The 25,195-nt window shown below is 34.5% G+C and overlaps 1 protein-coding gene across 11 annotated transcripts; it reads left to right on the forward strand.

Moving 5' to 3' along the window:
* The first annotated feature begins 10,914 nt into the window (after positions 1-10,914).
* LOC147510461 (homeobox-leucine zipper protein ROC3-like) lies at positions 10,915-23,676 on the forward strand. Of its 11 annotated transcripts, none has more exons than XM_086602429.1 (11): positions 10,915-12,628; positions 12,711-12,783; positions 13,649-13,720; positions 15,584-15,702; positions 21,097-21,206; positions 21,724-21,861; positions 22,004-22,051; positions 22,190-22,396; positions 22,829-22,884; positions 23,250-23,383; positions 23,471-23,676. In XM_086602429.1, exons 1-5 carry the CDS (start codon positions 12,604-12,606, stop codon positions 21,162-21,164), a joined length of 357 nt encoding a protein of 118 aa, XP_086458555.1. In that variant the 5' UTR covers positions 10,915-12,603; the 3' UTR covers positions 21,165-21,206; positions 21,724-21,861; positions 22,004-22,051; positions 22,190-22,396; positions 22,829-22,884; positions 23,250-23,383; positions 23,471-23,676. The 11 variants fall into 11 exon arrangements, 4 of the variants coding, with proteins under 4 accessions (XP_086458555.1, XP_086458556.1, XP_086458557.1 ...); XM_086602430.1 differs by having other exon boundaries at positions 10,915-11,249; positions 11,342-12,628; positions 22,190-22,884; XM_086602431.1 differs by having other exon boundaries at positions 21,724-21,886; positions 22,190-22,884.
* Positions 23,677-25,195: the final 1,519 nt, after the last annotated feature.

Here is a 25,195-nt window from a genome sequence, read left to right on the forward strand (position 1 = left end):
ACAAGTCATTAATATTTTTGTAATAACATATCAAGTTATAGTCATTTCATCACATAAAAGATCACATACATAACATCCATAACATCACACAATTTCACATACTTTTAGTTCATTCAATTCCACAATGTATATTGTTTATTAATCACTTATTTACTAACCTCACCTTTAGCTCCTACTCCACGATTTTCACTTCACACATTTGCCAAATCATACATACCCGTCTGCCTCTCTCACACCGAGTACCACTACAAGACATATGTCCCAAGCGGGGATATCACCTCCAGGAACATATTTACATCTTGCAAACTCGTAACTTGTGAGTCACAGCCATCTCTAGGCTTTCCATATGCATAATCACAATCTCTTATGGGTATTCAATATCTCAGGTCATTCATGGCACATTCAATGAATACCTTGAATCATTCCCGCCACATTCAAGGAATACCCATCATACACTAACAGCCTTAACAGGTCATTCATGGCACATTCAATGAATACCTTGGGTCCTTCCCGCCACATCCAAGTAATACTCATCATAACACTAACATGTCATTCATGCCACATTCAATGAATACCTTCCTATCACATGACATATGAAGTCATAATATATCATTACCAAATCCTGAGGCATGGAGAGTTCTAAAGGTGTGGTTGACTCGTTGAAAATATTGTTCTCAGCTCACTTATCATTGTACTAGCATTAATCATGCACAACAATTGATCACACATGCAAAATGTTATTTTCACGCATCAATGCAAATCAATCATGCATTTAAATATCATTGAACGCAACATGAATGGTCATCAATCAAATACAATTCAAATAGCCACAGTTACGTACACAATTAAATACTAGCATTATACACATATAGTTATCACAAAAACTAATATATAATATATAATATAGTGGCTGGACCTGTACATAAAGCTGCCTACGTATCCAGTCTTTCAAGATTAGAATCAAGCTTTACATAGTTCTAAACCAATAAATATCAACATCCTTATATGTACCTTTAAGGAAAACAACAATTTATACTATATAGAATTACATACAATAAGTTTCCAATACTCCCACAATTAAATACGTAAAGTTTCATACTCAGAGATATACTATGAACCTTAAATCCAAAAACTCACAAATTGACATTTATCTACTTTTGATTCTAAAAAAAATAATCTTATGAAGCATGTCGATTCCAAATAAAACCACAGTCTAAAAGCAAACTACAGACAATAAATAAAACACCCAAGAAGAGTTTAAGAGACTCTTAGTTCATTACTAGACATATTTCCCAAAATAGGTTCATGCACATAAAGGATAACACGGTAGGTTTTCTAGCCAATTTGTCAAGACAATAACTTTTTCTACAATTATCCAAATGATACACCACTTGAGTATTTGAAAACTAAGATAGGTATACTTACTTCTTTATGTAGATCTCAAAGTCCCAACCTCAGCCCATCTAGAAGAAAACTTAGGTCGAAAACGGTAAAAATCATAGTTTTCAGCAAACTAGATTTCTGATGGACTATCTTACGAATGGCTCAACTCTTTCCACAGGTGTCCAATTGAGACAAGGCTTTTTGCATTGAAAAGACGACTCTCAGAACTTACTCATTTATGTTTTACAAAAAATTAACTCTCACTCTAACTATATTAAAATTGAACTTGAACACAATGCGCAGAAACCGATTTCTGACGCACTGTTTTCTCTCAACCAAACTTCTTGACATTATATCTACCTCCACAGAATTCAGAATGTGACTAGGCCAATTAGGTTAGAAAGAAGATTCATAAAACTCACATTTTCATGTTTTACAAAAACTCTAACTATAACACCCTGTTATTTTTTTTCTTTGTTTTCCCTATTTATTAGTGTTTAAAAAAAATATAATAATATTAAAAAGAAAAGAAAAGGATAAAGATAAAATAAGATAAGATAAAAATGTGGGAGAGTTAGAGGGGTTTGGTTACAACCGGACTAACCTTTTTGTTGGTTTTTTCTGGTTTTTGAAAAAAGGAAAAAAAAAAAAAAAAAGAGAGAGAGACGTACAAGAGAAAAGGAAAAGGAGTGTTTACTGGTGGAGAGTGCTTGAGTGGAGAGAGAGAGAGAGTTTTACTCAAAGAAGAAATGGATGTTTCTTGCTGGGGGATTTGCTGGCAACAGGAGCGTATCACGAGTGAGTAGACTAACTTTATATATATATATATATTTTTGATTGACAATAATTGTTTATTCTAGTTATGTGTTTACAGACTTGAAAGTTTTATCAAGCAATTCAATTCCTTCTTCGTGGAGTCACTATTTTTTGTTATAGTTTAAATGCTCTCTGACATAAATGGACTGTCATAATATAGATTCTACAAAAGTACAAAATAGTTATAAAATCCAAGAAAAAGTGTGTCTGTATAGATCCAAGGAGTTGATTACATGTGAGTATAGTTTTACTTCTGGTCTAACATGGATTCTCTCTACACTCTGGTATATATGGGTTTGCTTGTATTGTTGTTGGTGGTCTGTAGGGCATTAATTATTTGGAAGCCCTTAATATATATTTGAATCTTTGATTCTTATGAGTATGTAAAAGTTCAGTATAGCTATAGTTGATGTAAAAACAATTATTGAAGGTAAGAATAGATTTGCTGAAATTTTAAGAAAGGTTAGCGCTAGTCTGATTTTAAGCTCAATGTTGGTTTAGTTAGAGTTTGAAATAGTTTTTTTTAGAAAACACGAAAAAGTAAGGTCTGGAAGTCTACTTTTCAACCCAATTGACCTCGTTGCATTCCGAGGTTTGTGTATATGGTTATGGTGTTCATAAGTTAGCATGTCAGAATTTTCTAACTGCAGAAATCTGGTTTGTGTCTGGTTTGGAATCGAGTTTTCACATAGTTAGAGTCAGATTCAAACTCTCGTCAAAACATGAAAAAAATACGTTTTATGTGTCTGATTTCCAACCCAATTGGCCTCGTTGAATTCCGAGGTCTGTGGTGATAGATATAAGGTCTGGAAGTTTGGTTGACATAAAACAGTGCATCAGATATCAGTTTCTGCGCACTGTGTTCAAGTCCAGTTTTAAAATAGGTAGGGTGAGAGTTAGAATTTTTATAAAACATAAAAAAGTAAGATTTGGAAGTCTGATTTCTATTCCAATTAGCCGTATCGTATTCCGAGACCCGTGGAATTAATTATGGTGTTTGGAAGTTTGACTGACAGAAAATAGTGCGTCAGAAATCAGTTTCTGTGCACTGTGTTCAAGCCAAGTTTTGGCATATTTAGAATGTGATTGAGTATTTTTGTAAAACATGAGAAAGTAAGTTCTGTGTGTCAGCTTTGCAACACAAAAAGCCTCGATGCATTTGGACATATGTGGAAATAGTTGTGTCATTCGGAAGATAGTCCGTCAGAAATCTAGTTTGCTGAAAATTAGGATTTTTACCGTTTTCAACCTAAATTTTCTTCTAGATGGGCTGAGGTTGGGACTTCGAGTTCTACATGAAAAAGTATATCTACATACCTTAGTTTCTAAATATTAAGTTACATGTCATTTGGATGAATGTAGGAAAAACTATAGCATTGACTATGTGGCTGGTAAGAACTACGAAGGCTTGATTCCAATCTTGAAAGATTTGGATACGTAGGCAGCTTTGAGCAAAAGTGCAGCCACTACACTACACTATATCTATAATATATATATTAGTTTGTGTGATAACTATGTGATTGTGTTAGAAATTACTGTTGTTTTGAGACTACATAAATATGTATGCGTGAGATAAAAGTTATATATGAATATAGACTTTAGTATATGTGGATCTGTTTTGGACATTAGTGTGTGTGGACTTGAATTTGGGCTAATGAACTATTTGTTTACGATATTGTGTATATGAGTGTGGTTATGTAAATTGTATTTGTTTGATTATAAGTCTGTTTACATTTAATGATATTTAAGTGTTTGATTTGCCTTGATGCGCGAAAATGACTCTCTGCATGTGTGGTCTGTTTTGACATGAGTAATGCTAGTATAATTATAAGTGATAATAATGTTTTAATGTGTCACCCACATCTTTAGAACTCTCCACGCCTCAGGATTTGGTAATGAGATATTATGACTTGTGATGTCATGTGATAGATGGGTATTCATTGAATGTGCCATGAATGACTCGGGTATTCATTGAATGTGCCATGAATGACCCAATAGTTTGGACTGCCCTAGAGAGGAACTAAGGTATTTGCGTTGCGGGTTGGTCATATTCCTTGAATGTACGGGAATGCAGGTTTGGGTATTCCTTGAATGTGGGGGGAATGACTCAGGGCATTCATTGAATGTGCCATGAATGACTCGTTAGTATTATGATGGGTATTCCTTAAATGTGGCGGGAATGACCCAAGGTATTAATTGAATGTGCCATGAATGACCTAATATTTTGTTATGCCCAAAGGAGGCTTTGTGATTATGTGTATGAAAAGCCCAGAGATGGCTGTGACTCACAAGTTACGAGTTTACAAGATGAAAGTATGTTTCCTGGAGGCGATATCCCGCTTGGGACATATGTCTTGTAGTGGTACTCGGTGTGAGTGAGGCACATGGATATGTGTGATTTGGCAAATATGTGTAGTGCAAATCGTGGAGTAGGAACTAAAGGTTAGGATGTGTCTTTGAATAATTAAATAAGTCAACAAGATAATTAATAAGCAAAGTAAAAATATTGATTTTATGTGTGACTGAGTTATTGCATATGATGTGTATGATTTCTTATGAGAAATATATGCGTGGTTTGTATGAGTTGATACTCACAAGGGATGAATGTACTCCTTGGGTGTGATATTTCCCCGTTCTCATAAGTAGACGAGTGATTTTTAAGTAAAAATATATGAATTGTGTGATATTATGGATGTGAAGTGTGACTGTGAATAATATTAGTAAATGATTGTGATTTCTACGTGACTGCGAAATGACTATAACTTGATATGTTATTAAGAAAATATTAATGACTTGTGATAGTCTGAGATCTATGGTTATGCACCCAGAAACTTTATGATGTAATGATGTCATATGAATAACTACCCTTGATATAGGTATTATGATAAGTGGTATTCCCCGAATGTACGGGACGAACTATGTTGAATTAATTAGACTTCAATGTCCTAAATGAGGTTTGATTATGAATGAAAATTTGACTGGCTGAGATAAATCATTTTATTGTGATGTCTAACTCTATTTCGCAGGAGGGTAGGATCTATTAATCTTTTCTATATGGATGTAAATATCCTACCCTAAGACGACGTGTTGGCTTAAAGGTAAGGTATACCAAACTCATAGTTAATTAGGTTATCATATGTGCATTTAATAAATGGAATGTAAGTGGTATTTATGTTGTGAGCTATTTTGAAAAGTGGGAATGATGAGTACTGTTATATAAGATTTTTGGAATTTTATATTAGGGGTGAAATCTTACTTGGGAAGAAACTACACGCCGTTTTAGGAAAACGGAACTATATTGTCTTCCAAGTTGAAATGGTTGGTAAGTTATATTTATTAATTTGAAAGATTATTATATAGTTTTTGTTGTTAGTCTACTCATACACCAAATTCAATTTGCTGACCCATGTTTGCTTTGTTTTGGAACGTGGGTGTGTTCTTGGGAACATAGATGGTGGAGTGCAGTGGATGAAGACACGTGACTTGGACTTTCTCTTGGAGTCTTCTGGTTTAAGTTTTTCTAAAGTGTACGGTTTTGAATTGAAACAGATGTAATAAAGTTGGTTAGTAAAAAAATTTATTTGTAAATGAAGCATTGTTATTTCAGTTTTAATTTGATCTCAGATTTTAATATCGTGGTTGATAATATGTTAGTGGGTTTTGTTTCACCCTGGGTTTCCAGATGATTGAATATCAGTTTTTAATTTTTCTGGAAAGTTGGGGTGTGACACTAACTCTCCGCTTATCTTTATGCAATTTGTGATCAAACCCTATGCAGAAAATTGTTTTCTGACGAATAGAATTACTGATGCATAAAATTGTCGGGGTCATATCTTTTCCGTCACTTATCCAAATTAAGTGAGGCTCACTGCGTCGGATAAAAGCCTCTCTAAGGTTTCATTAGGTTTTGGTTTTGCACAAATGTACAAAGTATAGTGTCCTATACATTTCCTATAATGCAACATGTCCAGAATATGTGCACAAACAGCCATCATATATTAAAGTCTGTTTTCATAATCTTAAACACGAGTATGAACTCAGGTCAACGTATGAGGTTGTATCTCTGTAAGTCTAGATTCTAATGTTTTTGGAATCAACACAAAAGAGTAAATTGTTGATTTTATATGATTTTATTACTCCATACTGCTCAGTTTAGTCCCAGTTTCTGCGTCAGACTTCAACTTCAATTTTAGTATGCAAAATGACTAGATATGAAATTTTACAAAACATGAAAGTTGTAGCTATGCGTGTCTACAGTAAACAGGCATTAGATTCATATAAAAAAGATCAAAAACGAATTTTCTATGCTTAAATTACCAAGAATAGTTCTGAAATTCTGAAAATCAAAACTCTATAACATGAATCCAATGACTTCACAACATTCAAAACAGTTGCCGGCCTATTTAATACTACCAATCAATCAATGAATACATGGTTTACTCACTACTGTATACAAATACTCTGCAACATGACAACACCTATATATCAAAGCTAAACTTTTGGTGCCAATAACTCAGTATACCGAAAGTCTCTGATTAAACAAATAATTTCAATCTCAAAGTTCCATTATAGAGAAGTAAATACACAACTAATCTAAACAATAGTAATAAATCAATTATATAAAAATAAGGTTTAGACTACTCACCCGAAGATAACCGGTGAACTCGAAAAGCAACGGTAAGGTGCTCTCTCTCTCTCGTATTTCAAAAACCAAAAAAAAAAAAAATACTAACAAAGAGGGAGGGTTCGGTTGTAACCAAACCCCTCTAACTCTCCCACGTTTTTATCTTATTTTATATTTATATTTTTCTTTTATTTTTTTATATTATTATTACTTTTTAAACCCTAATAAATAGGGAAAAATATAAAGAAAATAAACGGGGTGTTATAATACTTCTTATCATAACAGAAAATTCACAAATATGATTAAGTTACAAACTTCCTTGAACGTACAACTCTTCCATTATAATTGTAACAAAATACAACATTTGCCTCAAGTGAAAAACTATTACACCCCAAAATGGAAATCACGCACACATATTCTTTATTGAAACACTAAAGTAAACCACATGCTGCAATCAACCTTTTTCAACACTAATCATGTCAAGAATTATCAGCTATGTTTATTTAGGGATGTCCAAACGGGTACCTGACCCAGCCCAAACCTGACTTTTCGGGTTTTGAACGGGTATCGGCTTACCCGAACCCGGACATGTTTTCAACGGGTCGGATTCGGAGTCGGGTATTTTGTTGAGAAGTCTGACCAAACCCTACCCTAACCCTATATTTCAGGTATCCATCGGGCTCGAGTTTGGGTTTCGGGTAGGATAAAGCCCGGTATAAATAAAGAAAGAAGACAATAAGAAACTTTATTTGAAATATATATCTACATTTTATTTCTTCTTCGGCTATCCACCAATCCTTCAACTAAAATAAAACTTCTAATTAACTTGGAAGTAATTATCACCTATACTCGGACATAATTATTTGATATCATTTAGAAATAGATTGACTCAGAATGAACTATAAACACATGATCACGTGCAATTACTGAAAAAATTGGAAATCCCTACATATATTTTTTCATAATCCAATATATTAAATAACTCATCATTGTAAACATGAATGAGATCATAATCCAAATATTTATCTAACTCATTCTTTTATATGAGATTAGTAGTATGCAATTGAAAAAGGATTTGGGGTGGGGTTCAATTTTGGTCCGGGTTCAGTTTTGGGTTTTAGCCCTTTTAACGGGTTTAGGGCTAAATTATCAGGTCAGGCTCGGGTTGGGCCGGGTTTAGAGAATGTGACCAAACGCTACCCTATGTATTTTGGTTTGGGTTCGGGTTCAGATTTTGTCAGGTTCGGGCAGGGTTTGGTGCGGGTATTTTGTTCGGGTTTTGGACAGGTTTCGAATTTCGGGCAAGATAGACATCCTTATGTTTATTTTATGAACACACCCGATAAGAAAACATGCAAATATGGTCAACATTATAAACAATGCTGGTATAAGCAGTCCTAAACTACAAACCAAGCTTATACATACATATATATAATCAATAAGGCATATAGTTCCTCCACTGAGACGCCTTAGCTTCTAATTAAATCCATATCATATAATAAAAAGAATAAAAATTAAACTTACTATACATTTACACATACATAGGTCTAATCACAGAGTGAGTCATTTCCTGAAAAATAATTACCTTAACCCACCTTTCTACAAAACAATTGTGAGTAGAAATAAAATATAATAAAATAAAGTATATCATAAACATAATTTCCAATCATTCCATCAAACCAAAGAGAACAATCTCCATGACAAATTTCACAACCATAGTCAATCATTTATTATAGATTTAATGTATACTTTGATATATCATCATAATTATTATTTAGAGTTTCTTCAAGTATCCCTAGAATCGCGCCGTCTCTATGTTTTACCTAGATTCCTATCTATCACAATCGCTCCCCTCTATCGAGTCGAACATGCACATCCGCATACCTCACTCACATAATAGAACCACACCGGCGTAGTTACCCTAAGTGGGATGTCGCATACAAAGTAACCCCCACACGGATGCCAAAACTATGTGAGTAAGCCTTAATTTATTAGGCATAAAATATCGCGTGTCTCATACTGAATTAGCGACGAGATAAACAAAGCCATTATTAGGCTACAAGGGCTCCAAGTTCCCTTGAAACAAAATCACATACCCTTCACAAGGGGTAATCATATAATCAAATGAGTTGTGGTAACTAGGACCTAGGATTTTTGTTATGTAAATTATCCAAATATCTAGCTTACAATTATATCTCATAATCATTCGACACTCTATCACGTGCCAATAAAATAATTGTACTAAAACACAACGTTTTGGAATATCATCTATTCCACTTTATCAGGTGCCAATAAAATAGGTTGCCATGCATTTATAACTCATATATCATTATCATTATAATTATTTCACGTGCCAAATAAATTATTGCACTATAAACCTCAAATCCTTTGGAAATATCACGAATCTCCATAATGGCTACAATATATTTTAGTAGCATCCCAAAAATATAACGAAACATTTAATTATGTCTTTATTTCTCAAAAATGTTGCATTTAATGAATACTGTAATTGATTAGAGAATTCTATGCAACATATCATATCATATAATTTAAAACAACAATTACATACTTCTCAATAACAACATAAGTGGCCAACAAATATTGCAGACCATAGAATCGCAAATAAATTTTCAGCGTATAACAAAATGTCATAATTAATCCAAAAACGCTGCACAATATTTTTATTGCATTCCATATATACCATGTTACCTAACAATATGTACTTTCATTCATGTCCAAATATTTGCTAATCCATTACAGACGCCCAAACACCAAGCAAATGTATTAACAATAAATCACTTTTTCATCACAACATTTCTACATTGCTACATATATCACATGCCATCGAAATCAATAATAGTATTACCCATCTCATTTAATACATATTTCATAATTAATTAAAAAATCTATCATTTACACACGCTGTTATTTTAGCCCAACAAACACTAAATTGCTTCTTTTAAAATTCCAAAATAATGGCTCAAACCACAATGACAAGACACACCCATTTTTATTCTCATATATGTTATACATTATTTATAAGAACAAAGTAATGATAATAAATTTCATGCAAATACAATTAAATCAAAATATTAATATATGCTACCATCTTCTCATACGTACACCAAAGCTTAATACCAATTAATTTCTTAAAATTTAAACCGCCGAATTATACATCTCCTCATATTTAATTATTTCATGCAAATAAAATTAAACGACAATCACTAATTGAAAATAATCATAAGTGAGGTCTACTAAAATAATCGATAATCACTTTTAGTTTACGCGAAAAAATAATCATAGAACAAGAAAGTCATATTCCATGTAAAATCCAATATCACCAAGTAATAAAATACTCCATATATAATCCAAGAAAACTCCAAGTAGTAAGAAACCTCCAAGAAATTAAAACACCAAAAGTATATATTAAAAACCATTTTATCATTATGTCATTCTTTCTTCATTCTTCCTCTTTTTCTCTTGTTTTGTTTCTTTTTATTCTAGTAAGTCCATTTTCTTTTAGATCCCAAAAATAAGCTAAAGACTATTCCTTATTTTACAATTCTCTACACATCTCATTTATAAATAAAAACCGCTCTTTCCAAAAATCTCTCCTTTGAATAAACTTAGTTTCCTTTCTTATGAAATATTTACTATCCATAACTTAAAAATCTCTCACCCCAATTAAGGATACTTCCTTTTTAATCCAAATCTCTCTACATTTTCTCCCTTTTTATCTTTCTTAAATAAAGTAATTATTTCTTCTCAAAAAAAATGTTTCCTTACTAGCAAAATCTCTACACAATAATTTAAAACTTAAAAACTTTTCTATTAAACCATTTTCAAACCAAACAAACTATTTTCTCTCATTTTCAAAAAGTCAAACATATACATATTCATTCCAAATTAATAGTCAACTTAAGACATAGTCAATATTATATTAAATTTTGTAAAATAATTAATTTTCAACATTTAATAAAAATAGGGCGTTACATATCTACTTATTTTAATCGAGCTTGAATTTGATTGCTAAAATCATTGGCGTACATGGTTTTAGTTGTTAACTTAGCTTGTTCTTACTACCGCTCTACTCAAGAGTATAGTATATTAAAACATTATATTTTTGTGCGCCTGAAAGAAAGATAAGGCGACTAAAAACCCACTTCAAACCCTAGCTAGTTTTCTATAGGGTTTCAAAACCAAATATTCCCTTCCCCATTACCCAAATCATCTTATTTTCTCTTCTTAATTTGTCACTTGGGTACAATGAAAAAAAAACATTTTTTCTGTTTAGGGTTTGATCATTTGGGTTCTAGCAAACTGGATTTTAAGGATTTGTTTCCACTTTTGATTTTTTGGATTTTTGGTATATGTTTGGTTGTTCCTGCTGTGTTGCACTCTTCTACTTTTGGTGTGTAGATTAAAGGTTTTTATTCTTACACTTTGCATACCCTAGCGTTTGGATGCAATTGCGATTTGGTGGTTGCAAGTAATTAAGGCTTTCCACATATCTTGCAGGCAAATTTGGGATGAATCCTTTTTGGGGTAGTTAATTTGGTGTCCTTACCTTGTAATCTTCTTCATCTCTTGTTAGTTTTTTGTAATCACGACCGATTTACCCCTTAAGCAGGTAAGGTAGGTAAGGCAGCTGGTGACGACCTCACTCTCTAAAGAGCCTCATAATTGCCAGACCTAAGTACTTAAGTACTACTAAGCTTATTAGGTATAGTCTCTCTTAACTTATAATACATTTTGTTGGTGTTAAGCCCAGTATGCCTAGTCTTATCCATCAAAATTTTGTTAGGATGTTAGCCCAATCCATTTTTCTCTTGATATCAGTCATTTACTCATCTATTGTTCTATTTGTAACCACTTTCTCCTTCATTATTGTATGTACCACCATATTAGTACCCTTACTAATGGATTCCATTAGGGATTTAGTCTTGATCATAAGTCTATGTGACCAAGCCGCTCATAGACACCTGGATGGCTCATAGGTTCAGTTGGCCACCTAGACGGCTCACGTATTCGGTTTGACACCTGGACGGCTCACAGGTTCAATTGGCCACCTGGACGTCTCACAGGTTTAGTTAGACATTTGGACAACTCACGTGTTTAGTTGGCCACTTGGACGGCTCACGTGTTCGGTTTGACACCTGGATGGTTCACATGTTCAATTGGCCACCTGGACGGCTCATAGGTTTAGTTAGACATCTAGATGGCTCACAGGTTCAGTAGGTCACCTGGACAGCTCACACACTACACCATAACATGGATTTTCTAACAATTGCGATTTCTCATTTGTAACGCATATTGATCCGTTAGTAAAATAATAACACGTAGAGTTCTGTTACAAAGTTACTTAACCGTTAGTAAATTACCGAATTTTTTTGTGAAGTTTATCGAGTTATTAACTAACGGATGTGCAAATGTGACCAAAGAATTTTGGGTTCATTGAAAAATTCTGAAAACTCAGAACACCCACTTTCTTTTTTATTATTCCCCCTTTATTTCCTTTTCAACAAAGAGAAACCTTCATTCCATAGTTCCATTAGACCATTACCGAAAGAAAACGCACTTGTGTACCAAAACCACCATATAGATTATAGAGCACGATGAAATGGCGAAAGAGAGACGGGGTTTGGAAGCCATAGTATACAAGTTTACCACCCCTTTTTAGTTCTATTTTATAATTTATAGACCTAGGGTTAGGGTTTTAGTATATGAGAAATGGGGTTTCTTGGTTTTACTCTATGTTGGCCATTCAATAAACTGTTTCAATGGTTAATTTTGGAGGAAGTCGTGGTATGATTATTATCATCAGGTATGAATTGAAAGAGATGAAAGTTCGATTGCACCTTATCCTTGCTTTTACTTGCATTTTCAGATCCTGAAAAACAGTGGATTTGTTCGAATTTGCTCAAGCTCCGTCCTTTCTTCCTAACTTTTCAGTTCTTAAGGTAAGACCTTTTCAGTTAGTTTATTTGTTCATTTTTATTGTAAGGTGGTTGGTATTGTAGTTGATTATTTGATGTATGATTTACAATTTTAAGGTAGATGTTATGAAGTTTTTGAACTTCGTCATGGACATAGTTCACATGGTTGATGTAATTTGTAAGTAGGTGTTCTATTTGTTTCACTTAATTAGGTGACTAATCTCGGTCTCCTACTAGGAAACCCCACGCCACTTTTTACCTGCACATTTAATTAGAAATTTACGTGTGTTCATTATTACTTGATTACGCCACTTTTTACCTACACATTTAATTAGAAATTTACGTGTATTCATTATTACTTGATTACGCCATCTCCCTTAAGTGTTACACATGCATACTATCTGTCAGTGCATCATTTGATATCTAAAATGGAAGGGTATTAATGCTACGTATACCTAATGCTCATGTTTCATGTTTTCTTTTGATAAGTTTGAATTGATATATTCTACTTTTGTGAAACGTTAGTGTAACACTACTCTTTTGGGATCCTTGTATGACATATTACATGCTAATTAATCAGAGAAAGCTTTTAGTTTGTCAAGATGCATAGTTTCCAGTTTGACTTCATTTGTAGACACACCAATTAAATTTTAACGATCTGTGGCTCATCATCTTGTCTGTATAACAAACAAACTTTTGGTGACAAGGCAATGCAGCTAGCTTAAGACAGTTTTGTCTTACGTTTGGCACTGCAATTAGAATTTACATATCTCAAATACAACGAGGATTTTTGTAGTAGTACTTGATTCAGTTGATTGCTTAATAAGGTGTAAGCTAGTATTCTCAGGGATTCCTCATAACCTTTGTTGTTATTATTTACTTTATTTAGGTGTGTCAAGCACCTACTTGCGGGAAATGGACTACTTAGAGCAGATTACATGCAAGGAGGGAACAACCTAAGGTATGAGACATACAATTAGTTAAGTTTAGTGCAATGCCAAACTTTGAAAATCTGAAAATGATGTCTTTCTTTGTTGTAGTAATCTTTGATTTACGGAAGAAAGAAAGGAAAGGAGTTGATGTTAAGAGTTGTGAATATGATGATATATAGTTACATTGCAGATGTCTTTTTTTTGTCTGTTACTTTGATTGAATTAGTACTATCTTTTGGAGTTACCTATTCTTGACGCTTCTCCTTTTATTGAAAGAGGTTATATTGAGTGATATATTACCGCTTGACCCATTTTTCTTCACCTACTCAATCATTCTTTATAACCCAAGCACCTATAAGTGCAAACCCAGTTTTCATTAGTTAGTTAATTGATACACCGACCTCTATATAAATAGTAAAGTGTGGAGTTGTAGTTATTGTGAGCATTACCAAAAAAATGAGTTTACCCAATAGATCGATGCCATAAAGAATACCCAATGGATTCTATCTGTAGGAAGTTCCCAACACATTTTGTCCGTCGGGTATAATCTGACCATCTGTCAGGTAATCTCCCTAGGTACCCGATGGTTCTACGAGAGTTATTAACGGTTGGCATATCTCTTCCAAATACCAAGTTTTAAACCAATTTCACTTCCCACTTTTTTTTTTTTTTTTTTTTTTTTTTTTTGGAAAAATAAGAAAATAACCAAAAAAAAACACCCTAAAACTAAACCTCTCTCACTCACTTGATGTAGTTGTTGCCTGCTTCACTCCCTCTCTCTCAAATTCTCTGATTTCTCTCATAAACACTAACAGCAAAATCTAACCCCATTCAGCAGTGCCCATCTTCCTATTCTACTTTAGAGTTCAATTGAGTGTGGTTTAGAGTTCAATTGAGTGAAGGATACAATTGAGTGTGGTTTAGAGTTCATTGAGTTGGCATTGAAATGTTTGAAGATATGTTTCACCCAGTTCTTTAGTGTGGATAGGTGGTATGCTCATTGGAGGGCAATATTAGCATGATGGTTAATATTAGCAACAGTATTTCCCTCCTTTTGTTTGACACTATTACTCTTTTTGATTTCGCAATTAGCATTGGTGGTAGTAGTTAATTGTAGTAGCCTCCTTTGGTAGCAAAATTTTCGCATCTCGAAAGTTTGCTCAAACCTACTAAGTTCAAGATTCCACTTGTTTGTAGCAATCTTGATCGATAAGAACTTGGTAGTTTGAATGTCTTTGAAATTGAGTATTTGGGGTGCTCAACTTGAGTGGGGGAAAATGATTATGGGGAAGCATTATACTTGTAGTGACTCGTTGAAGGTATTTTTTCTTTAACTTTTTCTCACTCCTTCGAAATCACTTATTTAGTCTATGTAAGTTTGTTCATTGTTGGTTTTGTTCTTATTAATGGGTTGATAGTTGTAGTATTAATTAGTTTGTTCAAGGAATGTCCACACCCAAATGACAAACAACGTATGAAACTCAGTCAAGAACTTGGACTTAAACCTAGTCAAGTTAAGTTACGGTTCCAAAATCGACGAACTCAAATGAAGGTGGGTGTTCTTAGCTTTTATTTCTATTTTCTTTATTATGCACATTTTCCAAGCAACAATGGTATCCATGCGTAGTAAAAATAAACTTGTGGATGGATATGAATTAAGAAGAATCTCATTAACTTGGTTCAACTGTTTGGTTGATACTCATTAATGGCCAATTCTTATGCTTCTTCCTGTTTAACCCTTACTGAATGTGATAACACAACATAAATGTCGCTTCTATTTTAAATTTCACAACATTCTATCTTATTATGTTGTATGTTTAGGCACAACAAGACATAAGCAATTATGTGATACTCTGAGCCGAAAATGAGAACCTTAAAAATGAGAGTTTCAGGCTACAAGTCGCGTTGAGGAGCATATCCTGTCCTAACTATGGAGGTCTGGCAATTCTTAGACAAATGTCATTCGATGAACAACATCTTCGGATTGAAAATGTCAGACTCAAAAGAAGAGGTATTATTTATTCCTTTGCTCAATATTTCTACTGATATATATATTACTAGCTAGGCGATTCAAGTGACAATGAATGGTACGTGCGTGCATGTTAGTCTTGTACATTATAATTTCTCCTGAGTTGCACATATGGCTAATTATGTAGCAGATTAACTTGTGTAGTTGCAAAATCGTAATGCTCTTGCAGCACTTATCTTGTTTGAAGTAATCCAAGCATGGCAAAGATTTGTCCATGAAGAGATAAACCTTTATCATGTATTATACTATTGGCAATACCCATTGCAAGTATGCAATTGCAAGAGGCAACTTTGGTTTTGTTCTTATAAACCTTTGGTAGTTCTTATATTGCACCACATATACGTTGGCTTTGTTCTTGACTCAAACTGTTAATTACAGAAAGAATTTGGAAGGTGAAATGCTTTAGTATGGAAAGGTTTAGTTTCAGTCCTTGATATATGTCAAACCAAAAAGATTATTTATCTAGTTTTAAATTTTGAGATACAGTATAACACCCCGTGTTTTTATACGTATTTTTCTATTTAATTAATTAATTTAATTGTTTATTTTAAAAATTCGTCGGATTGGACTCGGGATACATGGGCCTGGTTTTGGACCCGAGTCTGTGTTGGGCTTGGGTTTCGGACCCAAGTATATAAACATTTTTTTCTAGAAAATAGGGTTCAGAAGATAATATAATATATTAAAAAATGGAGGCAGAGAGAAGCCGGGTTTGTTTGGAGCATTGGGCCGAATCGGGCTAGGAGGATTCGTCGAGCTGTTCATACAGGTGAGTAGATTAGTTTCTATCTCACGAAATAGGTTAATTATTCTGGTATTAATATTCGCTCGTCATTGGTAAAACCGTCGTTAGTAACACCGATTAAAATCTGTTGAAACTCCGAAAAATTTAGATTGAACCGTCCATGCTCTATGGGCGATAAGGGCGCTTTAAGCCCAAATGAGAATTCGTCATTTTTTCCTTGTTTCCTCTGTTGGCACTCTTATTGATTAACTGTGGATTTGGTTGTTAATGGGGATCAAAACCCAACGATTTGTGGATTGATGTCGGGGTTACTGGGTTGATGTTGTACTATTGTTGTTTGGGTGAGGTTGTCAACACCGGAAGAGACGTTAATGGCGTCGGCAGTTGTGAGTTTGGAGGTTGTCATGGAGTGCGGTCGAAGCTAGTATAAATTGGTTGTTGATGTATGATGGACGGGCGGGCTTGAGGAGAGGGGTCTGTTCTAGTAGGTTGAAGCTCCCAAGAAAATCGTTAATGGCGGTCTTGCCATTACTTGAACTTGGGGTTATCGTTTTTAAAAATCGTTTGAACCGCTTTTGTTTGGATTTGATGTTTGTTTGATGTTGGAATGTTGTATGGGGGCTGTTGGAAGCTCCCAAAACTCATTAATGGCAGCCGAAATTTTAGATCTAGGTTGAGAAGAGTTTGGATTTACTAACATTGGGGGATTTCGTTTTCATTAAAGTGGTAGGGGTTTCTATGAGGAGCAAAACCGATGGGTTGAATTGGGTGGCCGATTGGAGGTTGTGGTGGTCGGATTTTGGTGGTGGTGGAGAACTGCTTGAGGAAGAAGGTGAACTGTTCACCGATTTGGGCTTGGGCCAAAGCCAATGGGTTTGGTTTTGGTTGGGCCCGATTTGTTTTAAGTTGTTGGGTCGGACCAGTTCCACTAAGTTTTGGACCAGTTTAGATTAGTTCTTTGGGCCGAAATTTCGATGGTGGTTGGCCGAAATTTCGATTTAGTTTTATGTGGGCCGAAATCTAACTTAAGTGGTTGGGCCCTTTTCTATTTGTTTTGTAATCTTTGGACCAGTGTAATTAAGTTTAGTTTGGGCCCAGTTTAAGTAAGTTTTGGGACCAGTTCTAATATTAGTCTGTGGGCCCGTTTCATTTGTATTTTTGGACCGAACCACTTAACTGTTTTTGGGCCCGTTTCTAATATTGCTTGGGCCAGTCCATATAATTTAATATAGATCCAATTGGGTCAGGTAGAATAAATAAGTGGACTTTTAGACTTCCGGGTTCTAAGGTTTGGGCTTGGCCAGTTGGGTCCGAACCATTACCTTAGTCACGAGCCCGTGAACCATGCACCTTTGACCTTAGCCATGAACCATGGCTATGACTCTGAACCTGTCAAACACGGAAACGCCAGTTTGACTTTGACTAGGACAGTTTGACTTTGACCATCGACCGTTGACTTTGACATTTGACCATGGACGGTTGACTTTCACCTTTGACTTTGACTTTGTCAGTTTGACTTTGACTAGGACAGTTTGACTTTGACCATGACATGTTGAGTTTGACCTTGACCATGAGGTGTTGACCTTTGACCGTTGACTTTGACTTGACCGACCGTTATTGTTGGACCGTTGGATCGTGAATGTTGACTTTTCCAGTTTTCATATGTTTGTTTATATGGATATATATATATATAGTAATAAAATCTTCGTCGGATATTGTATAACTTGGTTGGTAAATTATCTAATTTAGATTTTGACGTGAGTAGTAGTGTGTAAAGCATATTAGGCTTTGATTGTGGATCGCATTGTTTAATTGTACTCACGTTTTATGTATATATTATATGGACACATATAGTAATAAAATCTTTGGGGAAGCTTGTATAACTTTGGTTGTCATTATCTAAGAAAGATTTGACCTTGATGATTGGGTATTTTTGTAAAACATAAGAAAGTAAGTTATGTGTGTTAGCTTTTTTAACGCAAAAAGCCTTGATGCATTTGGACACCTGTGGAAAGCGTTGTGTCATTCGGAAGATAGTCCGTCAGAAATCTAGTTTGCTGAATATTAGGATTTTTATTTTCCGTTTTCGACCTAAGTTTTCTTTTAGATGGGCTAAGGTTGGGACTTCGAGTTCTACATGAAAAAGTATATCTAAATACCTTAGTTTCTAAATAATTAAGTTACATGTCATTTGGATGAATGTAGGAAAAAACCTTAGCATTGATTATGTGGCTGATAAGAACTACTTGTGGTTTGATTCCAATCTTGAAAGATTTGGATCGTGAGGCGACTTTGAGCAAAGTGCAGCCACTACACTATATCTATAATATATATATTAGTTTGTGTGATAACTATGTGATTATGTTAGAAATTACTGTTGTTTTGAGACTACATAAATATATATGTGGGAGATAGAAGTTGTATATGAATATAGACTTTAGTATATGTGGATATGTTTTAGACATTAGTGTGTGTGGACTTGAATTTGGGCTAATGAACTATTTGTTTACGATATTGTATATATGAGTATGGTTATAAAAATTGTATTTGTTTGATTATAAGTCTGTTTACATTTAATGATATTTAAGTGCTTGATTTGCCTTGACGCGCGAAAGTGACTCTTTGCATGTGTGGTCTATTTTGACATGAGTAATGCTAGTATAATTATAAGTGATAATAATGTTTTAATGTGTCGCCCACATCTTTAGAACTCTCCACGCCTCAGGATTTGGTAATGAGATATTATGACTTGTGATGTCATGTGATAGATGGGTATTCATTGAATGTGTCATGAATGACCCGGGTATTCATTGAATGTGCCATGAATGACCCAATCGTTTGGACTGCCCTAGAGAGGAACTAAGGTATTAAGCCTTGCTTGGTTGGTCGTATTCCTTGAATGTACGGGAATGTAGGTTTGGGTATTCCTTGAATGTGGCGGGAATGACTCAGGGCATTCATTGAATGTGCCATGAATGGCCCGTTAGTGTTATGATGGGTATTCCTTGAATGTGGCGGGAATGACCCAAGGTATTCATTGAATGTGCCATGAATGACCTGATATTTGTTATGCCCAAAGAGGCTTTGTGATTATGTGTATGGAAAGCCCGAGAGATGGCTGTGACTCACAAGTTTCGAAGTTTACAAGATGAAAGTATGTTTCCCCGGAGGCGATATCCCGCTTTGGGGCGTATGTCTTGTAGTGGTACTTTTCGGTGTGAGTGAACGGATATGTGTGATTTGGCAAATGTGTGTAGTGCAAATCGTGGAGTAGGAACTAAAGGTTGGGCTGTGTCTTTGAATAAAGGAGTCAACAAGATAATTAATAAGCAAAGTAAAAAATATTGATTTTAATGTGTGATGGAGTTATGGCATATGATGTCTATGATTTCTTATGAGAAATGTTTACGTGGTTTGTATGAGTTGATACTCACAAGGGATGAATGTACTCCTTGGTTGTGACTTTTCCTCGTTCTCATAAGTAGACGAGTGATACTAAAGTAAAAGTATATGAATTGTGTGATGTTATGGATATGAAGTGTGACGGTGAATAATACTAGTAAATGATTGTGAGTTCTATGTGACTGTGAATTGACTATAACTTGATATGTTATTACGAAACTATTAATGACTTGTGATAGTTTGAGATCTATGATTATACACGCAGAAACTTTATGACGTAATGATGTCATATGAATGACTACCCTTGATATAGGTATTATGATAAGTGGTATTCCCCGAATATGCGGGACGAACCAGGTTATATCAATTAGACTTAAATGTCTTAAATGAGGTTGGGTCATGAATAGAATTTTGACTGGCTGAGATAAATCAATTTATTGTGATGACTAACTCTGTTTTGCAGGAGGGTAGGATCTATTAATCTTTTCTGCAGGGACGTAAATATCCTACCCTAAGACGACGTGTCGGCTTAAAGGTAAGGTATACCAAACTCATATTTAATTAGGTTATCATATGTGCAGTTAATAAATGAAATGTAAGTGGTATTGTATTGTGAGTTATTTTGGAAAGTGGGAATGACGAGTAATATTATATGAGATTCTTGGAATTTGTATGTTGGGGTGAAATCTTACTTGGGAAGAAACTACACCGTTTTGGAAAAACGGAACTATATTGTCTTCAAGTTGAAATTGTTTGTAATGTTATATTATTCATTTGATAGATTATTATATATATATTTTTGTTGTTAGTCTACTCATACCAAAGAAATTCAATTTGTTTGACCCATGTTTGCTTTGTTTTGCAACGTGGGTGTGTTTTTTAGAACATAGATGGTGGAGTGCAGTGGATGAAGACACGGACTTGGATTTGCTCTTGGAGTCTTGGTTTAAGTTTTTTGAAAGTGTATGGTTTTGAATTGAAACAAAGGTAATAGAGTTGGTTAGTAAAATTTTTATTTGTAAATGAAGCGTTGTTCTTTCAGTTATAATTTGATCTCAGTTTTTAAATAGTGTAGTTGATAATATGTTAGTGGGTTTTGTTTCACCACTTGGTTTCGGATGATTGAAAAAGATTTTTTATCTTTTTTTAAATTTTGGGTGATACAGCTAGAGCGTCTTTCTAGCATTATATTGCTTCACGATATAGTTGTAGACTAATACATATATTAGGACCACCATCTCCTCTACTGCTGCCTTCGGTGGATCTGAACATGAACTTCTATGCTAAGCATTTCTAGGAGTTGGACATGCATGGTGAAAAGGAGGTGGCTTGCACTAAGGTATGCTTATTTAATTAACAAGCTTGTATTGGTTATATGTTACACACCTCCTGCTTGAACCATGCAGGACCTTGTCTGCTCCAAGTAACCAAGTGCCATCATAAATTAAAGTGTATCCACTGTTTTTCTCCATTTTTTAGTTTCCTTATATCTATAAAAAATGGGGGGAGGGGTTCTTCCACATAAGGTGGATGGGTTTTTTTGAAAGACAAAGGAGGACTCACTTTAGATGGGGTAGCAGGACTTTAATCCTTCCATGAATGTTCTTGTTAGAGCGGTACCCATTGATGTATATGACTAGGAACAAACAAGAGGGCACATTGATGTTCTTGGTGGACAGAAGAAAAAGAGGGCGAGACTCGACGACTTATTACTACTCTATTTCCTTCCAAATTTTAAAAAGTTCTTAGTTAATGGTGATTTGGTTCTTAGTTTGTAACACGTAATACTTGTATGTCCATTACAAGAGTGTGTTGTGTGTGTGATATTGTAATATTATGAGATTTGTTTTCTGCAGAATAATCTTCACGAGCTATGGTCTCTTATGAACCTCCAATGCAACTTCCAAAGATATTCAATGCTTCTTCCTTTTAGATAGGTTGCTCCCAAAGCTGAAGGAGCGAGACTCTAGGGTCCTAATATTTTCACAGTACAGGTCCGTCCGATGCTCTTTTAACTTGGTATGGTGTAACTTACAAAATACAGTCTTTGTTCCTGTTAGTAGTAGAGTCTAATGCAATCCTAGATGTTGTGTCTGAATAACAACATAACTGTTTCTTTAACTTTGAATATTGCAGAGGTACCGTTCAAGAAACTTTCCAATGATCTTATGAGAATGGAGGGAGGTAATCCTTCTAGTATATGCTCTTGTTTCTAGATATTTCTAGTACTCGTGTTGGTTTATGTGTCGTAGATCTTGTTTTGCAGCAGCACATCAGGGTATGTATAACGTATGCCTAAATATAGTTTCTTGAATTTTGTAGATAGAGTGATATCTGTCCATGATGCATCAGAAATACACAAGTTCTGCTTACTATAAGAGGGCGTCTATAATGTGGCATGCATTGATGGTTGGATATCTGTTATGATGGGGAATAAACTTCAAGAGCTTGATCTTGACATACGTTTCACTTTCCACAACTGGCTTTCTCATTTTGAATCACTGACGAACTTGAAGATTAACTTCAAAAGTGTTATTCCAATTCTATCTTCATTGTTTTCCTCCTCTTTAAGAGTTGTACAGTTTGTTGATGTTAGCTTTCTGTTAGACAACATATTTATACTCTTGTGAGCAATTTATGTAATATTTTGATGCATGGCTGGAATTGTTTGATTGAAGTGGTACAGGTGCTACTTAGGTTCTTACAGTATGATTGATGTTTCATCTTGACTTGACTTGCCCACATGAGATGATTAGTTTAACTTCAATATTTATTTTGTAGAAGAGATTGATTAATTATATCAGTTACTTTTAAGAGCTGATCACACAAATGTTGGGCAGCTGGGATAAATACTTATGTTTGTACTGTGTAGTGACATGCAATAGGTTATTATATATGCCTCATATTTGGATATGGAGATTTGAACATAGACTAATAATCTATGTCGTATTGTCGTGACAGAGATGTATCTTGAGGCCCTGGATATTTTGTGTTCTAGCGGACTGCATGCTGAATCGGTAAGTATCATCTCATTTTAGTTATACTTTCAACTTTAATTCCATTTACTATTTTTAGTAGTGAAAATTATGTTGGTGCTGCCAATCATAATGTTAAGGGTACTAAGAAGGCCTTAAGTTTGGTTTTTATTTTGTATGCAATGGTGATAAGGTTACAAGTAGCACTGCATTGTGGTTACAAAGAGTTTTTAATTCACATGAAGATGTTGTCATAATTTTATTTTTTATTTTTATTTTTATTTTCTGAATGAGAAGTTAAGAACTAAGCTTATTTTCTTTAATTTATTTTCTGAATGAGAAGTTAAGAACTGAGCTTATTTTGTCTAATTTACTTATGTATACATATACTACTTTTACTTGAATAGGTTGTGGGATGAAATTAAGGAGTGACGACCTTGTTGTGAAAGATTTTATATTCAGTGTTCAGAACAAAGTAAATGATATGATGTTCTCTTCTCCAAGTATGCCAGATGACCAGCAAAAGATTAACAATAAAAGAGTATGCACATTTCTTCTTATAAATCCTACATACCTGTTTAGCATGTCTTTTTGGTTTACTTATTTGGCAGTCCTTGACTCCGTGCAGATTGAATTTGTGCTAGAAACTATATTGGATATCAAGAATAACAATAGAAAGGCTAAACAGGATCCTGCTCATTGTTTTTCTTCACTAGGTACCACTCGGTACAATATGAATATATACATTGATGTTTTCTTTTAATGATGAGAATTTTTGGAACCCAAGTTTGCGGGTGTCGAGATTTTGAGAAAATATAAGTTGTATTTGGTTGGCACATGAGCCTAGAGCATTTTGTTGGGTTTTTTTTTTTTTATTACGTTTTAATATGGATGAGTGGAATAATTTGATTACTAGAGTTTACTATTTTACTTGCTTAGCGTGGGCATTAAGAACATTTTGTTGTTTTTCATTACGTTTCATTGTGTCGATGAATAGAAGGAATTTAATTACTAGAGTTTGTTAGAGTTGTAGATGAATAGAAGAACTTAAGTGATACATTGTGGAGTAAAAAAAGGTGTAGGTACAGATACAAGCACCAGTACAGGTGGCCCACATATAAAAGGGCTAGAGAAACCATTATTTTCTTTTTATATAGTGAAAATTCGTTAGTAACGGATATGCAACCGTTAGCAAAAGAAAATCAAAGTGATGCTTATATCCGTTACTAGCAGAGGATAAACAAATTTGGTAACCATTACTAATACATTGTGACGTATCCGTTACTAAAATTAATTTCAGTGACACTTTATAACCGTTAGTAAATTTTGTAATGGATAATAAGTGTTACAAATATCCGTTACTAATATTTGTCACGCTTTTGTCAATGCAAAATAACTGTTACTAATATTTTTTGTAATGGACATCCGTTACAAATAGATTGTTATGGTGTAGTGACAGGTTCAGTTTACCAATCTTATTCAGTGAGAGTTCTTGTGCTCTAAGAACTCTTACTTATTTTCTACATCTATAAATAGCACTTCTCTTTTACAAAGAACTACGGTCATGAAGACTTGATTCCAGTAAACACTCTGAATACATAGGCAACCATTGACATGGTTCAGTCTCTCCTCGACTACAAGCAACACCCCTTACAACTTCATTAGTGTGTTTAGGTGATTTATTGTCCAAACATAATTGGCGCCATCTGCGGTTCTTATTAACGTTCCCTCTTCCATGAATCTCTCTCAATCTTTGTCAATGGCTAATAAAACAAAGTCTCAAGTGAGCAAGCAAGCAATAGCACAACCATCCGAGGAAAACAATATACCAAATGTTGAAGTTCGTGTCGATCAAGTTGCATCAAACCAACATGTTCCACCTTTGTTGTTGCAAATACCACGACAGTGCAGATATACATTTCCAAGGTCCCAGGCTCCAGTATCTTCTCCTCCTAAGGATACAAATTCGCCAAATGCAGATGCAGATATAGTTGCAGATCCAGAAAATATGGAAACAGATGATGGAGACCTGACCTTAGAGGCACTACATAACAAACATAGAAGAGAAAAAGAGCAGAACGTGGACTTTTAAAAGCAAATAAATGAAGGGAAGCAAATACATACAGACAACAACGATACTGCTTCCTCCATTCCATCAAGAATCCTAAGATCTGGCGAAAATCGCAGTGTATTCCACCGATTACAAGGTAATAGCGAAAGATTCCAGACCACTGATGTTGTCCCTGAGAATCGACCAAATCAATCCAAGCCAAGAAATATTTCAACAAATTTATTAAGGCGGTTGAGGACTCCTGATGTCCGCCCTGTTAGATATAGCAATGGTCGTGACAAC

This window comes from Coptis chinensis, chromosome 3 (assembly GCF_015680905.1).
Source record: "Coptis chinensis isolate HL-2020 chromosome 3, ASM1568090v1, whole genome shotgun sequence".
In the NCBI taxonomy this organism is placed as follows: Eukaryota; Viridiplantae; Streptophyta; class Magnoliopsida; order Ranunculales; family Ranunculaceae; genus Coptis; species Coptis chinensis.